Raw genomic sequence first — 17,688 nt, 5'->3', positions numbered from 1 at the left:
TAAATAAATAAATGCACCATGTACTTCATTTGCAGTAAATATACTTTCTCTTTTGTTATGTTTGGTGAGTTGTCGTACTTTTCCCTATCACTGATGTTAACTTGAATATAAATATGACTTCATTAGTTTGAAATCCAGTAATAAAAGTATATATAAATACATGGTTTTCTCTTTTGGACAGCAACTGAACACTATTTCACAGCAGATCATTTGCTTTAAATGTATCCTAATCAGAAACAGCTTAAAGATTTTCAAACTTTTTACCAATTTGTTGTTGTTGATATTTGTGCATTTTCTGGAGGAAATAAGCATCTTATTTTAAGTGAATGTTATTATTTTTAAGTTTATCTCAAGTTATAGGAGCATTTTAGCCATAATCCATGAATCTAACAAACTTAATTCCAATTGATGCTAAAATAAATGTAGTTTTTCCACAATAAAGAAGAAAAAGAGCCTGCATATGTAAGATAATCGTCAGAAATTGGATAAAATGCTTCACAGAATCATTGACATCCACATTAATGAAAAGAAACACAACCATTTCTGTGCGCGTGGATGAGCTTTACGCGCCTCTCAGCTGCGTGCGTGGAAAGTGGGAGGCGCACTCGCACACGTTTCGAGCGCTGCTGTGGGCGCGCGCCGCCGCGGCTCCGGTTCTGGCCGTGACAGCCCTGCCGGGGAGAGCATGAACGCCTTCAGTAAGTGCTGGGATGGATGAGGAGGGTTCGTGCCAGAGCAGCCCGGACTGACTGCGTGCCGTTGCGCCTCCGCCATGGTGGCACCTTTGCGCACTTTCCAGATCCAGGGAAGGGACAGCAGCGGCAGAGAGGCGAAACACCTGCGCTGAAACCTGCAGATAGCAGCTTCTGTCATGGAGAGACCGAGCAAAGTCAGGGATGAAGCGAAGGAGGAGAAGCGCAAAGAGAAGAAGACTAAACCCGGGAAGCTTTTTCGAAAGAAATCGCTCAAGTCCGTGGGGAGCCTCATGAACAGAATCATCAAAACTTTGGGCACTTTCACGCACTTTGGAGACGCTGACGCGCAGGACGCGGAGGACGACGACGGGGGGTTTGGAAATGGCGCACCTTGCACCCTCAGTGCCAGCTCAGGGATCATCAAAAGCGATACCCAGGGGGCCAAGAAGCCCCCGAGCACCTCTTCCTCTCTGTGCACCGGCAGAGAAAAGCTCCTCTACCAATACGGAGACAAAGTCCCGGGCGTGCTGGGGCTGAAAAACCACGGCAACACCTGCTTCATGAACGCGGTGGTCCAGTGTCTGAGCAACACCGACCTGCTGGCTGAGTATCTGGGGCTGGAGCGCTACAGGATGGACCTGGGCCAAAGCAGGATCAACGGAGTGGTGACGAGCGGGGAGCCGAGGCGCGTCAGTGGAGAGGTGACGGAGCAGCTGGCCTCGCTGGTGAGGGCGCTGTGGACGCTGGAGTACACCCCACAACTGTCTGTGGACTTCAAGGTACCACGGTCATCTCGAAGCGCACGTCACGCAAAACGCGTCCATGGCGCATGTTAGCACTCACATAATCTCAATATGCGCTATTACAACTTTAGGAACAACAGTTAAAGTTAGAGGTGCACTTCAGAGGCGGACATAGCAATTTGGGGGGGCCGGGAAACAATCTGTTTGCGTTATTTTTTTTTTTTTTTTAATATTTCCCATAAATAACTTCTTCACTGTTTCACCTTTAGACAGCATCATGTCAAGAATCCAAAATGTCTCAATAAATGAAAAAGAAATAAAATAAATAAATGATGGTGATTTAATACATATAATTTGAATTTTCATCCATCCAGTAAAAAGTCTTACACACAGCAACAAACATTATATTAAAAAATACGAATTGTGGTTCAATTTGTGAATCGTTCAGCTTAATTTGTGAGTTAAATCATATCGTCACCTAAGCCAGGATCCACAGTGGCATCCGGGGACTGTGCGCTGTAGTTTAAATAGAGTCCTGACTCCTGACAGGAGTGGCATCAATAAAATAAAAAGCTAAAGGAATATTCTCAAAATGAACATTTTTTGCCCCTCTTTTTCCTTTCCTCTCATTTTCTGTCCCTTTTCTTACCTTTCTTTATCTTCTGAATTTTGTGTGAGATGGATTTTATTGCATCAGCGTTATAATAATGATCATTTTTCCCGCTGCTTGGACATCTGTGCTTCATTTTACTACATTTTTATTTTATTAAGGTCTTCGAAGAGTTTTATTCCATTGCTGCAGAGGGATGGGGAGGATGAACACTTTCACATGAGCAGTTTTATGTCATTTCAGTAAGTTTTTTTATGACAGAGTTAAACAATTTTACACATTTTTCCTAAGTGGGGGGCCCAGGCGATCGCCCTCCTTTGCCCAATGATAAGTCCGCCCCTGGGGGAGTTGTCCTGAGATGTCAGTCAGTGTCTGGCACCAGCGTGCAGCCTGCTGCCCTGTGACTTCAGCGCTTCCCTGCTGGCTGATAATGAGGCTGCTGCTTGCTGTCGCACCAGCCTGACAGCAGAGGTTCAGCAGGTGTCTGCCTCTGCGCAGGACTTCAGAACCTCACATTACTGAAATGAGGAAAAGCTCCGGTGATGTGATAAGATGCCGGTGCCCCTCAGAAGATGCTGCTCTGAGGTGAGGTCCCACCACTTTGCTGGCTGCAGACCAGTGGCTGCTCCAGAGCAAGCAAAGCCCTCAGGCTTTCTCCTGCAGTTTTATCTGCCTGCAGCTTCTCGCTCTTTTCTCTGAGCTGCATGAATGAGATAATGTGGAGCAGTGAACAAATAACTCCTCACAATGGATCTATTTTTGGAGATGCTAATTATCTGTGGGCATGAAATATCTTGACCACTTTTGCACGATTTCATGTTTTGTTCTCACATTAGAATAGGTTGTAAAGAGAAGATTATTTCAGGGTGCCATTTCTTTTTCTTGCTTTTGTTTTTTCAGCTGCTGCACTCTCTCAAAGCTTCCCCCCTGCCAACCAGAGTTCATCTTACTGCCAATAAATCTCCATTCACGCACATTCGTTTCCCCTTCTATCTCCCAGGACTCTGATATCATGTTTTAGTCTAACATTCAGACAGAACAGCTCAGAAATTCCTGCCTGGATGGATTACACGAGGAATCAGAAAAGAAATTTCTCTTTTTTGTCTTGTGATGTTTCCTGCGTTGGTGCTCGGACGTGCTTGCTCAGTCCTGCTCTTCTTGGCTGTAACTGGACTGTAGGAGGTCCTGTGTTTGTGCAGCCAGATCCCTCTGAAATTCCCTGTTGAGTAACACCACAGCTGCTTGGAGGAAGGATTAGGAACTATCAGACAGCTTCAGGAGGAATTAGCTCCAAATGACACAAAAAGCTTTTAACAGGTTCTGTTTAATGTGGACATTAGTTGTTTTTGTTTGTGGTCATTTGTGGAGTTGTTTACCAGCCGCTCTGGCCTGTTAGGGTCGTGTGTTTAGTCCTTGGTGCATTAGAAGGGCTCAGCCCTAGCAGCCAGATTAACCCAGTAAGAGCTAAAGTCAAACAGTAGCATGGGACAAAGTGTTTCTCGTGGATAATTTAGGTTTTAGAGAGTTTCTGCATCACATGATTCAAAGATGAAACCCTTTAAGAACCAAGAGAATTCATCGAAAGCTCTTTGAAGGTGACAGTTATCATTTGTTCAAACTGGACATGTGACGTGCGCTCAAGAACGGGGATGTAGCTCAGTGTTCATAAAGGATGAGCAGGGCAGGCTGCAGACAAGATGGCGCCCAGACATCATTAGCCAGAAGCGGAAATTGCACAAGTTTTCAGAATTGTAGCACCTTTTACTAGAACTTTTCATGTGAATTAACGGTTTAGAGTGCAAGGTGAGCTTCAGAAATCATTAATCGATAATTGGTTATCATTTTAAAAACTGATATCAACAAAAGTGTTCAGTTTTGTCAAATTGACCCTTTCACATCGGAGCTTCAGCTTCAGTGTTTATATTCCTACTGTAACTTTTCACTTGATAACTTGATCTCTACTTTTATGGATCAGTTATTGATCTGTTAAACTTAGATCCATTAATTGACTTCGACACAGATCGGAACCAAACCTGTGATCTTCCAATAGAGGTCGACCGCTCCACCTTTGCACCATGACTGAACCAAAAATCCATTTTTTAATATCTTCATATTGTTACGTTGGGCTATTTTGGTTGCTGGTTACAGTAAGTTTTCATAAGAAAGTTGAAGAAAACGTAGATTGTATACTGATATTTAAGATCAGCAATTGATTATTTTTTATTTATTTTTTATTTTAAAGACAAAATAAAAAGTTAAATAAACACGATAAACAGAGTGATAAAGTGCTCAAAAAAGGGAAAGAAAAATCATAATCCGACCTCCAATATTGCTAAATTTTATGCATAGATTTTTACACATTAAACAAATAATCTTTATTTACATCAACGCAAAAGAATGAAAGAAAAGGGGAAAAAAGCATCAATGCACCAAAACAAAAAGTCATAATTCTCAGCACATTGTCTCATCAGACTTCTCATTTTTTAGTTTGTATGTTTACAAAATGTTTAGTTTTTTCTTTTAGTTGTGTGACATTTTTAATATTGATGCTTTCCTCCATGTTACTGTTATTTCTGTTACTGTTATTCTAGGATTCTGTTATTGATGCTTGTTGATCAGGAGAATCCAGCAGAGACATTTCAAACATTTTTCACATCTTTATTAGTTTTCACACTGCTCTTTTGAGAGCAGCACTTGTGGCTGGAACCTAATGTTTGTTCAGCTTTTTCTATCAGAAATTGATGGGCATTCACTTTACTGCCGTATCTCTATGAGACTTCCTCCTGCTTTTTCTTGGCTTTTGCTCCATCTGAATGCTCCGTCAGACGGATGGATGGATGGATGGAGACTTCTTGATTTACAGCTTTGTACAGTTTCTTGTCAAGTGAGGTGGGACTTTTAAGGTGGTTCAGGGTTTGAGGGTTAACCCCCTCCTCCTCATTCTAGCTCTTGATGCTGAGTGACAATCAGGAGGTGTTAGGGCCTATTTTTAGAGCCTTCGGTATGACCTGACTACGGATTTGAGTCATGCAGACTCCACCACCTGACCACTGACATGGTCTTTTCATTATGAACAATCTATAGAACATTCCACAAAGGGGTTTCTACAGATTGTTTTGGTGTTTTGAACTCACCATTGTTCAGTCAAATGGATCTCATTGGAGGCAAAAATGTTAGAAAAGTAACACCAAACATAGTCCAACTTTGGTTTAATGCATTCTTTTATTGAGATTGATTTTAAAGCAGAAGCTGCAGGTGGAAGAACTAAAGATGTGTTCTTTATAGGAGTAAAAGAAAGCTGAGGTTGGAGAAAAAGCCCAAGAGGAAGACAAAATAGGAGACCAAATCGATATAGAGAAGGAGGACATGAGGGGTTGGAAGGAGGAAAATGACTTTCGCCGCCAAACATGCTTGTGCTGACAGCTGAAATTGCTGAAGCTAATAGCTAGCTAAAATTTTAGTGAAATGCCAAATTACCCTTAAAAACTGGGAAAAAAAATCTAAATTAGCCAAAACAGCTAGCATGTAGCTGAAATATTAGCTAAACTTCAAATTAGCCTAAAAAACTTTAAAAATCCTCAATTAGACAAAATGTAGCTGAAATATTAGCTAAACTCCAAAATAGCCTAAAAAAACCCTAAATTAGTCAAAATAGCCAGCGTGTAGCTGAAATATTGGTTAAACTTCAAATTAGCCTAAAAACTGAAAAAATACAAAATTAGCCAAAACAGCTAGCAGGTAGCCGAAATATTAGCTAAACTCCAAAATACCCTAAAAAAAACTAAATTAGAAAAAATAGCTAGCGTGTAGTTGAAATATTAGCAAAACTTCCAATAAGCCTAAAAACTGAAACAATCCTAAATTAGAAAAAATAGCTAGCATGCAGTTAAAATATTAGCTAAACTGAAAATTAGTCTAAAAAACCTTAATAAATGCCAAAATAGTCCAAAAAGCTAGCAGAATGCCATTATAAGTTTCAACTCTGCTACAACCCATAAAACATAAATTAACGACCAATCGACTATTTTAATAGTCGACTATTTTACTAGTCGATTGGTCGTCAATTAGTTGACTAATCGTGGCAGCCCCACTGTTGAGTAAATATAAATCTAATTTAGACAAATCTCATAGTGGAGTATGATCTTCTCCACTGAGCTGACTGTAAACTTCTCTCTTGAGGAAAAACCTTTCTAGGCACTAAAGTGGTGATTTTGAGTGTTTTTTTAAATATATATTCTTAAGTTAAACGCTTGCACTGCAAACTGACCATTATGCTGCAGACGTTAATAGAAAACACCATGGCTTTTTCCTCAGCCTTTAATTATATCAGTGGGACAATTGCCACCTTTAGTAATCACTGTTATTGCTGTGCTGTAAAGACCAGCTGCACAGCAGCTGAAGGTCAGTGCAGGTCACAGCTCCCTCTAATGCCACAGTACCACCTTAAAACACGCCTGTAAGTTTAGGGGACATCAGACATAAAACGCTGCGATTTTAGACTGTATCTGTTATCGTTGTTGAGTCTGGATTTCCTCATTTCTTCTTGTTGTTTTTGCAAAAACTTAGACGTTCTCCTGAATTAATTTGCTACTATATGACCTATGACCTATTACCAAATTTTGCACACACCCAATACCTGGTGAAAAGGAATAGTGACACAGTACCTTTTAGTACTTTCTACAAATTTCAATTCCTCCTGGGGATTTTGATCTATCTCCTCCTAACTCCTCCATCATCCTTGTGAAGCTACTGGGGAAAACGATGGAAATAAAGTTTGCAGATTTTGAATGACGATCATATGGCAAGCTCACAAAAGTGGCCTGTCCCGTTACTTACACATTTTTGACCAACATTTTGTGAAAACTGAAAACATGAATCCCTGGCTCTAGCTGAATGAAACAATATGACATATAATACAAATATATCAGGAATGATGAACATTATTACCTAAAACATCTTTTTTTTACCTCTGGCTTTCTTTTTGTGAACTTTATTCAGTGTTTTAACTTCCAGATCCCTCACCCCACTGCACTGAGATGTAACAGTCATAAGAAGCATATCCCACATTAGTGATTAGTGCCATTCCCTCTGCCATAATCTGTCATCGCCGACTCTGCTTCCTCCGGCTGACAGCTGCAGTTCATGAGGCTAATTCCTTGCTTAATTAAGCTGGGTGCCATTTGCATTGGCAGTCGCATGGCACTGTGTGGGAACTGGAGCTGTCTTTAATCCACTTTTAAGCAAAATGTTACTCAAAGCTCTCTAATGAAAGAAAAACTCTGAAAGTGACTATGATAAGCACTGAAGGTAAATGTGGAACTTTTCCATAAAGGTGGCTTTTCAAGAGACTAAAACAAAGGATTACTTTCAAGCCTAATATTTGAGTAAATATGGAAACTTTCTTTTATTAAAGTTGATTTATAGATTATTTCATTTTTCTAAATAAACCTTTTAGTTCCGAAATTTAAAATGACACACTATAATTTCCTAATCTAGATGAAAACACATCAGTTGTGTCTTCTTTTCCCTTCTCTAGACAGTCGTGTCCAAATACGGATCGCAGTTTCGTGGGAATTCCCAGCATGACGCCCTGGAATTCCTTTTGTGGCTGCTGGATCGAGTCCACGAAGACGTTATCCTGGCACCTCACAATAACAACAACAAGGTCAAAGCTCCTGAGAAGGTAAGAACTACAAAGGCCATCCGTGTAATCGCAGTGATAGTTCTTTAGTAAACATGGACGCAGCAGTGATATCTGTTTTTGAGCTGGTTGGTATTCCAGACGCCCCAAGACGATAAGATATTTACTGCTCATGAAATTCTGCTGGAGCGCCTTACAGTTGCCTCAGGACACATATAACTAAGACTAGAAATATATTAAGAATGTCAAGTATTCTGTAATGTGCTATTGCGTTGAGGAGACTGTTGCACAGAACCTGCACTGGGAGTATATTTGCAATGCTCAGGTGGTGCTCAAACGGGAAACAGGCATGTTGGAGAAACTGTTATACAGTATCACGATATTATCAGAAAAATGCTTGGAGGAGGTCTTTCAGGTGCAGCATGTTCTAAAACTGTCCTTTAAGCTGAAAAGGCCACAGACGAGTGATGACAGTGACCTGTAAAAGTTCCTCAGCAGATCTTGTGGGAGTCTATCTTTGGAGGGGGTTCCTCACTGAAGTCTTTGAAATCCACACAAAGTCTTAGTTGATATTAAGGATTTCTGTTCAATTGTATTCACTTCAATGGGTGTTGGATGGGGCCTCAGCTGGGCTTTAAGATAATCTACTTTTTTTAATGTGATAGCAATAAAGTTTTAGACTCACCGGGTTTTTCTTGTCTGCTTTGACTGGCTATGGTTGGTATTAATTGAGCCCATCTTTTGCAAACTGGTCGAGTTTGTGGGCTGCATGGTGGTGTAGTGGTTAGGGCCCTTATCTAACAATGAAAAGGTCCTGGTTCAAAACCCTGCTGGGTTCTTTCTGTGTGGAGTTTGCATTTTCGTCACACACATATATGGGTTTTTCTCCATACTTTTCCTACCATAGTCCAAAACCATGGTTCATAGGTTATTTGGCGACTCTAAAGGTGCATTCACACCAAACACGATTCACGCGACAAATTCTTTCCCTGCGCGACAAATTCGCTGGTCGTCACCTGTCAAAAAAAATTGTTTCTGAGTTTGACACCGCGCCCACATGTGGAAGGAGCTACCAGCTAATGCATTTAGGATGAACGGTGTCTGTGGATATTTCAGTTAGACATAGATGATGTTGAGAAATCAGGTTTATTTATTGTGAAGAGTTCTACAAAAACATCTGTAAGCATGTCTCCATATTTGGGTTTATAAGATTGTCATTAAGAGATTCTCGGTAGAAGGGACTGTGTCTGTATGACAGCCGCTTCCGCTGTGTTTCTGTGTCTCTGTGGATGAGCTTGAAGACTGACTGTCTAGTATTGACTCACAGGGTAAAAGATAAAATAAGGGGACCTTTTTCTTTTTTTAATTTATTTTTTTATTCATGTCTCAATTAAGCCCAAGGCGACAGCCTCCACACCCGGTGAGTGAGCTCTGCCGTGGGAGCGAAAGCCACTGAAAATGTCTCGTCCCAAAAGCTGAGTTCCTGATTGGCAGATGCGACGCGGCGACCTGTCAAACTTCAGATATTTAAATTTTGGCTGTGTCACTCAAATTAAGCAGCTACCAGATCTTCATGCAACGCCTATTGCTGAAATTGCGTTGCAGAACTTTTGTTCGCTTCTTTACTATTGACTTAACATTGAAACTGGCCACCTCCGCCGTGCGAATCACGTTCTGTGTGAATGCACCTTTAGTTGTCAGTAGGTGTGCATGTGAGTGTGAAGACCTACAACAGACTGGGGGCTTGTTCAGGGCAAACCCTGCCTTCACCCAACAGTGGCTGGGTTGGTTCCAGTGATCTTGAATGGGATTGAGCAGGTTCTCGATTTAATTTTTAATCAATATTTTAGTATAGATGGAATGAGGATGTATGATTGAACCCTTTGGTTTTCTATTAGGCTCAATTGAAGGTAGTTTTTTTTTTTAGGTCTAGGAAATCACCTCCTCGATTAGATGTGACATCACCACATCCTTACCAGGTCATTTTGGAGCTGAGGAATTAACAATAATCACCATCAGAAGGGCCCAACCTTGGTTAAGCATAATCTTGATTTCCAAATATAAAGCAGAAAGATTCTTGAAAATTGATCCAGAACCATTGTTATGGATAAACAGCTCACCACAAAAGAAAAAAAAACTAATTTTTGGAGCCTGAGTGTAAGAATTGTGGTTGTAAAGTCCATTGGAGTAAAAAGTGACAGTTACGTATGAGCCGCTTAGTGTTTACCTGGTGAACTGGCTTGGCTCCACTTACTTTTGTGTTTGCACCAGCTTCACACAGAAGATCGGAGTGATTTGTAGTTGAATCTGTTAACCCTTTAGCACGTGAGGCGTTGCCGGTGATACTTAAACACAAAATCTTTAACATACTTTAACTTGAGCCGCTTTTCTCCTTCAGAATCTCCTGGAATGACGTTGATCGTGTTATCAGTTAAAAAGTTACAGTAAACCAAAGAATATAAACACTGAAGCTCCGGTGTTAAAGGGTTAAAGAAAAAAAAAGGGGGCCCAACAGAAAGCCCTGGGGTGCACCATTTTTAGCATGATGGAATACAAGTGTTTTCCTGCAAACAGTCTATGGTCTTCAGGTGAGGTCATTCAACCTTAAAAAGTATGAATTGCAAAACAGAAAATATTCTGTCTCTTGACAATGAGGTTAGCAGTAATCCTATAATATAATAAAATATACATTCTAATAGGTAAATATAAATTTATTTTGCTTTTGATTGTACATTTTTTTTTAACATTTAAAATACTTCTTGTTCCCATATGGTTTTATGGTCTTGTTTCCTCCAACTTTTAAAATGCATGTTGACAACTGTTTACCCAGTTCATGCTTATGTTGTTTATCATCAAGCACCAAAGTATGACCGTGACTACAAGGTTTGTCCAGAAGTGATGTTGTGATTCCACAGACACCATTCCCTCCTTTTATCTCTGCATGCATTAGATCCACATCTTTAAACTTGTTCTGCAATTTTTATGCAAGAGATGTGCATTGCACCCTCTTCTTCTTTGAGTCTTTGCCTGCGATCAAGAACTATGGAGATTAGGTATCTCCTCTCAGCATGCCACCTTGTGGAGGTGCGCCTGCAGGCGCGCTTTATCCCGATTCCGATACTGGACTGGAACTTTGAACTGCTGTGCAGTGAGCCGGTGAAAGGAAACCCTCATGTTTTATTTAGGACGTGTTTTGACTTTACATGCATCTGTATTTTTAAGTAGTGGATTGAGGTGAGACCTTTTTGAAGCATCAACAGGCTGCAGAATTGCAAAGCACAAAGCTCAATCACTTGTAGCTATAAATCAAAATAATTTGATCGAATGTGACACAGATTTGTGGTTTCAATCGCAGCTATCTGTAGTTGAAAATCTTGTTTTGTTTTTCTTTTGAATTGGGGTTCAGCATAACGTAGAACGAAGCGCTCAAAATGAGTGAGGAACCAAGGAAGTGTCTTTTCTTCATCCACATCGATTCAAAAATGTGGTGCAGAAGCAGAAGAATTTTCTCTAATTATTTTGTTTTTAACAAATGTCTTTCTATATATGTAAACTTTCGTTTTCTTTAAACATTTCTACACATTAAAATATGTTAAGTCATGCACTCTTACGGGAGGCTGAACTTATTTCAAAATATATTGTTTTAGGAATGTTTGTGCTTTACTAAGAAGATACAAGTAGCCTGACAAAAACTCTGCAACCTGCCCCTACCATTACCCCTCCTCCACCAAATTTTACAGTAGTTAAGCTGAAACCCAAACTCATTCAGCTTTACTAAAGTAAAAAAAAACACATAGAGAAGAAAGGTGCAGCACAACTGGCTTCATTTTGACAGCTGCTAAATCAAACATCACCTCAAATGACCCACAGGAAGAGTGAGACATGTGGAGCGGCACTTCACTGGTTGAATATTTTCAAATAAATGGTGTTGTGTGGGGAGGAAGAAAAGCGATCTACATCCAACAGGAAGTAGTTGATTTTTTCAAAATAAAATCCCACACTTAAACTCTATGTGTTACGTCTGGGTAAACTTGCGTTTCCCTTCTGAATGGAGTGCATTGGGAGTCACTCTGGTTCTGTAACACTGTAATAGGAATCGCAGACAGTAAATCCACTCTTCATGTGCTTCTAGCTGTGTGTGCATGGACATTAGAAGAAAACGATGAGAACATTCACACCTCTTCATTCAATGTTTGGTTTGGAAGTTTGCATGGAGCTTCCCAGTCCTGGAAACTCATGTCATGAAGCCTTTGTCCCATCCTTTATTTAATTAAATGTCTCTATTGTGGATGTGTATTTGCATTCATCAAAAAAACTCATGGAGCTATGCACAGCTTTTAATTAAATCCTCAGAGTTGCTCTTATTGCCAAATTCTTCCAGGTACCAGTAACACCACTTAAGGAAAGTGAAAGAATATCCTGCAGGGATCAAAATAAATTTTCAGAAACTGGGTTATATAAGTGATGGTGAATGAAGACTGCTCATCTAAGTGCTTAATTTTATACATCGGTGGCTTTAACACTTAAATTTGGAAGATACAGAGGTGTGGAACGACGCTGTTAAAATCTACAGACTTTATTTTAGGCCTGCAGCTCAGCGAGGGGAAATCCTACTCAAGGGGTCACGCTCCCTCTCAGAACTCTAACTGCAACATTAGTCTTGAAGCAACACAACGAAATACTCATTCATTACCTGGTAAATTATTAACAGTGTCTGCAGACAGGTTGGGATCATGTTAGAGTGAACATTTGGAAAACCAAAAGCTGTAAAAAGGAAGCCACAAAAATCTCCTTTGAGCCTTTGAGGATGGAAACGTGAGCTTGTTAAAAACATTCTCAGTGTTCACTATGATGTGTCTTTAATTGTTAGAGCTTAGCAGACAGATTTATGTATCAGGAGGATTAACGTGTTAAATCGTAATGTAACGTTGAAATGACCACGGGAGTAAACACTTATTGTACGTTGAAAGTACTACATTTTCAGCACTAGACCTATAGGGCAAACCAAATTATAAGGGCCCATCGTCACTGAATGAATGGTTTATTTTGTAACTGGAGTCAATTATGAGGCACATCAAACTACATTAAGTTTTATAAAAGTCAGAAAAATGTCCATCAGTCAGTCAGACTTCAATAACTGCATTCCCAGTAATTCAAGAAGTTATTTGTAACACGCTAAACATTAGCCACGTTAGCATATTCACAATATCTGTAACTCCCAACCTTGTTTGTAACACATAAAAAATAGATTATTATCACTAAAACAAACATTACTGTGATTACATTAACTCCAACTTTGTTAGTTACACGTAAATATTACAGTCTGACATGCTACACGTTAGCCACATTAGCGTATTTACAAAACCAACTAAACTTGCTTGCAAATTCCAAAAACAACAGACTGATATCAATAAAACAAATGTAACTGTGACTACGCTTACTCCCAACCTTATTACTAAGACGAAAAAAAAAAACACAGACACCGCTAGGTGTTAGCCATGTTAGCTAATTTTCAATAACACCCAAACTTGTTTTTTTTAAAAAAAAAGACTGATACAGCAAAAACAAATCTCACTGTGACTATGCTAACTCTCAAACTTGTTAGTAATGTGTTAAAAAAAAGGTCAGAATTCCCGCCTTAATACCTAATTACTAGAAAAACTATTCAGTGCAGGACTTGACCTTAAAAGCATTTGTCACCATGCTCACTACTTTATTTTTTAAATGGCAAGTAGTGAAAATGTGAAAATCTAATCAATATGAGCATTTTACGACGTCTATCTATGACTCCATTGTGTTCTAAGGGTTTTTTCTTTAAAAAATTACATTTAAATAAATTGTTTTTGCAAACATTTTTCAAATGGAATCCATTGTAGTCTATATTCCCTAATGTAATGAGCATCAATGCATACCAGTTTTTAGCAAAGACTTCTGGGAAATTTCTAGGACACTCCATTTTTTAATTGTAGGTTCGGACAGCATTACAAAATGAAGAACCCACTATATAGTCCATAGTGAAAAAAAGTAGTAACTGTCTGACACTACTACACGTTAGCCATGTTAGATGGCTAACCCAACCTTGTTAGTAACACGTAAAAAACCAGACTGATACCGCTAAATGATGTGAATACGCTAACGACCAACCTTGTTAGTAACACGTAAAAAAATATATACAACAACATCCAAGCTTGTTTGCATCTCTTTAAAAAAACAGAAATTTTGACAGAGTGCCGTATACCTCTCAAAATCCCTTACTCAGTAATCCATATATAAAGCATTCCGGATCTAAGGTGTATTGTTGTTTCTTGAAAAAAAAATGAGGATTTCAAATGCGCTTCATAGTATAGAAGATATGGTAGGTTGTACATTATTGATTGTTAAGGTGGACAGGAGTAATCCTTTTTAGTGCCTTGCCCTGAAGTAAGTGGGATTGGCTCCAGCTGGATGGCTTCCTTCTATTCTTTACACTTTGAACAAGAGAACAAAAAATTAAGCTTTGCATTTTGGGAGAACCAGGGTTTGCCTTTTTGGGGGTTTGATGAAGTTTCAAACCTGCCAAACTAATTAGTCTATCCAAGGAATCAAACTGTAGTGTGGTTCAAACTTTTTTTCTAAATACTATAAGGCTGTGAACATGCTGTCACAAACTGTGGTCTGTACTGTTAATTCTTCATGCTGCTTGTTTTTGCATCACTTTGGTAAAACCAATGGTTTTACATCAGCTTATTAAAATATTACAGCGGAGGAGCAGACAGGGAAAGTCAAATGCTATTGCTGCCACAAACACTGAAACGTGGCTTCAAATGCATCACTGTATCTAGTTACAGTGTGTGATATTAACACAGTTTATTTTTGTCAGTTCCCCGTTTCTCTTCATCATTTACAAAGCAAAGATGATCTCTGGCGTTGAATTCCTGATCATTTCATAGACATTTGAAGTCTTAATAAGTGCACGAACATCTCCCAAACAGAGAATGTTAGCAGCAATGTGGTCTAAGTCCAGTTAGCTTATGTTTGTCCAAACCCTTTCTTGACAGCAGGGTGGGTTCTTTGCACAAATCAAAGATCGGAGGGATTTGATTCTTATTAGAGGTTAGTTAAAGGTTTTTTTTTTTGTTTTTTTTTTTTTTCCGCTCAACGTCACTATTGTACGACGGAGTATTAGGGCCACCAAAAAAAAGTAATATTACGAGTTTTTTTCTCGTAAAATTACGACTTTAAATCTCTTAAATTTATGACTTTTTTATCATAAATTTAAGACTTTAAATCTCGTAGATTTACAAAATTAAGAGTCGTAAATTTAGCCTATGACTTTTAAAATCATAAATATACAACTTTATTCTCGTAATTTAGCAGCGGCTGGGTGGCTCAGTGGGCTAGGTGAAGGGCTGAGACGCAGAAGCCCTGGGTTCGATTCCCAGGGTTGTCCACTGATCCCCACCCAGATTGGGTCCTTAGGCAAGACCCTTGACGCTGCTGCCCAACTGGGTCCCTGTGCCCCTCAAGTACAGGGTTGTGTCAGGAAGGGCATCCAGCATAAAAACTCTGCCAAATCACTGATGTGAAACAGTGGGTCATGTTTCACTGTGGCGACCCCGAAAGGGATAAGCCGAAAGTGAAAGAAGAAAACGAGGATTCTCGTAATTTAGCAGTTACAACTTTTTTCTCGCAAATTTACTAGATTTAAAGTTATAATTTTAAAAATATTTTTTAACTTTATAAAATGGCCCTAATACTCCGTCGTACTATTGAACAGGGTTTTAACTTTTTCTTCTTGTGACCCCTGGTTTACTCCTCTACGGTGGCCCGGAAGTACAAATCACACCAACAAATCACAAAAACATATTAAAAATCAAAGCAAAAATTATAAAAGCAAAACAAATAATAAAAACGCAACTTTATATTTTAGAAATTAAAAACAAAATTCCAGCAACCACAACGCAAAAAAATAAATAAATAAATAAATAATAATGATGTCTAGAAATTAAAAGGAAATGTTAAAAAAGAAGAAGAAGCAGAAAACAGCACTGGAAATCCTAGGTACTCTGGGACATCACTGATTGGATGATGATTAGATTTTTGAAGATGAGACAAAGCAGAAGGATGTTTTGCCTTAACGAGTATAGAGTTAACTGAAAAAAAAGGAGAGAAAGAAAAACGCCATTTTTTTGCAGTGTGTGGTCAAGATTTAAGAAATATCTTGTATCGGAAGACATTGGCGTTCCAAATAACTTCCTGTTGAAACATTAACAAACATCATCATCCAATCAGTAGTAGTACCTACCTTTTCTGGTTTCTTATTTTATTATTATTTTTTTTACCATTTCATTGTAGTTTTTGTTTTGTTATTTAAAATGTTTACTTATCATTTTTTTTATCACGCTTTTGTTTCTGGAATTTTGCTTTAACTTTCTAATATATATATATATATTTAGATTATATTATTTGTCTTATATTTTTAATAGTTGTGATCTTATGTGTTCCTTGCGTGGTTGTCCCGTCCGAAGTGCTCTTCACCTGGTGGAGCCCTCTCTGTCTCTGGCAGCTGCTGTTCTCTCCTGCAGGAATGTGCACAGGAGCTGTGGCATGTAAGCTGATAGCACCGTACCTCTCAAGTCAACTGTTTGGAGTATACAGAGTATTTTAGAGAGATGAGGACAGATGCTGTTCACAAATATGAAAATCCTTTACTGTAAGGTCATTTTGGGTTGTATTATAGTTGCAAATAAAACTTTGCTTGACAAAGGGCTTTAGAGAACAAAACATAAGATGTATGCAGTTAAAAGCATAAAAATAGAGTAACTCAGACCTGGTAAATTCACCGGTTTTTGTTGGTTTGTGCTCCTCAGCTGCATCTTTGCTGGAGCTCCAGTTGTTCTGAATGTCTGCCAGAGTCATCCGGGGTCACGGCCAGTTTACCGCTTTACCAGTCGATGCACGTTCTCAGTCACAGTCAAGGAGCCGGGGAGCTCCTGCTGCTCGCCCAGAAGCCTGTGTGCTTCTGCAAATTATTATCAAGCCGGTGTTGTTGGTTAACTTTTACCACATTAGTGTTAGACGCACTCTATCAAACATGACTCTCCCAACACAGTTGTCTGTTTCTGATTTCAATAATGCATCCTGGGAGTTTTAGGCTCTACCTTTGTGTTTGTGCTGCACGGTCAGCCGTCTCCCATTCCAGGACTTACCGCTGACTCCTTCCTGGCTTTGACTCGTCCACTGGACATTCTGATTGGTTTGTTGACCGTTCATCGCTAAGGAAACTGTGCATGTGTGACTGTCTCTCTGCGTGCGTTTGTGAGTCTCTGCTGCATGAATGTGCCTCTTTGTATGTTGTTAGAAGAAAAGGACATTTGTGTTTCACTCCACGAGCATTGAGCAGAGTGGTAGCAGCGAGCTGAAAAGTAAACATTAGTCTGAGAGATGTGGTGAAAATGAACAAAATCCTTTATGAAACTGGAATGACGGTGTCCAGTGAAGAGCATCAATTTGATAGCGAGGCTTCAACAATTTTAATGAAACTGTTTTTTTTCTCTCTATCAACAGTAAGCTAAATCTGTTTGCAAAGTGGTCAAACAGAAGCGTTTCTCACAGAACCAGTGTCCGTCTTGAGTTATGTAACAGCGATCCACAACTGTGTCATCTCAGAACTTAAAGTTCAGTTAGTTGTCACACATCTAAGTGTGTGAACTTTGCTCCCCAGATCTGACCCATCCTCTGGGGGAGTGGTGAGGTGCAGACACAGCTGTGCTCAGGAAACATTTGGTGGTTAAACCCCCCAATCCAGGCCCTTAATGCTGAGTGTCACACAGGGAGGCATTTTCATCTCACAGACCCCAGAGTTTGTGGACTTAAAGCCAACACAGGAGTTAAATAATCGATTGAATGTATGTAACCGAGCATTAACTAATCATTAATCAATTTGTCAATGTTTAAATAAAAGAAGGAAAATCCACAAATTCATTTTCCTGGTTGGCTTCTTCTTTGCTCATTAAATAT

At 39.4% G+C, this 17,688-nt stretch overlaps 1 protein-coding gene across 1 annotated transcript in view; it reads left to right on the top strand.

Moving 5' to 3' along the window:
- Nucleotides 1–590: 590 nt before the first annotated feature.
- The window catches only part of usp43b (ubiquitin specific peptidase 43b), a 95,331-nt gene continuing 78,233 nt past the window's right edge, over nt 591–17,688 (top strand). Inside the window, exons 1-2 of the mRNA XM_024272834.2 lie at nt 591–1,474; nt 7,585–7,731. Coding sequence (XP_024128602.1) covers nt 872–1,474; nt 7,585–7,731 — 750 coding nt within the window. The 5' untranslated portion in view covers nt 591–871. The remainder of the gene's footprint in view (nt 1,475–7,584; nt 7,732–17,688) is intronic.

The sequence above is a fragment of the Oryzias melastigma genome, linkage group LG8 (assembly GCF_002922805.2).
Source record: "Oryzias melastigma strain HK-1 linkage group LG8, ASM292280v2, whole genome shotgun sequence".
In the NCBI taxonomy this organism is placed as follows: domain Eukaryota; kingdom Metazoa; phylum Chordata; class Actinopteri; order Beloniformes; family Adrianichthyidae; genus Oryzias; species Oryzias melastigma.
This window is presented reverse-complemented; position numbering and strand designations above follow the sequence as displayed.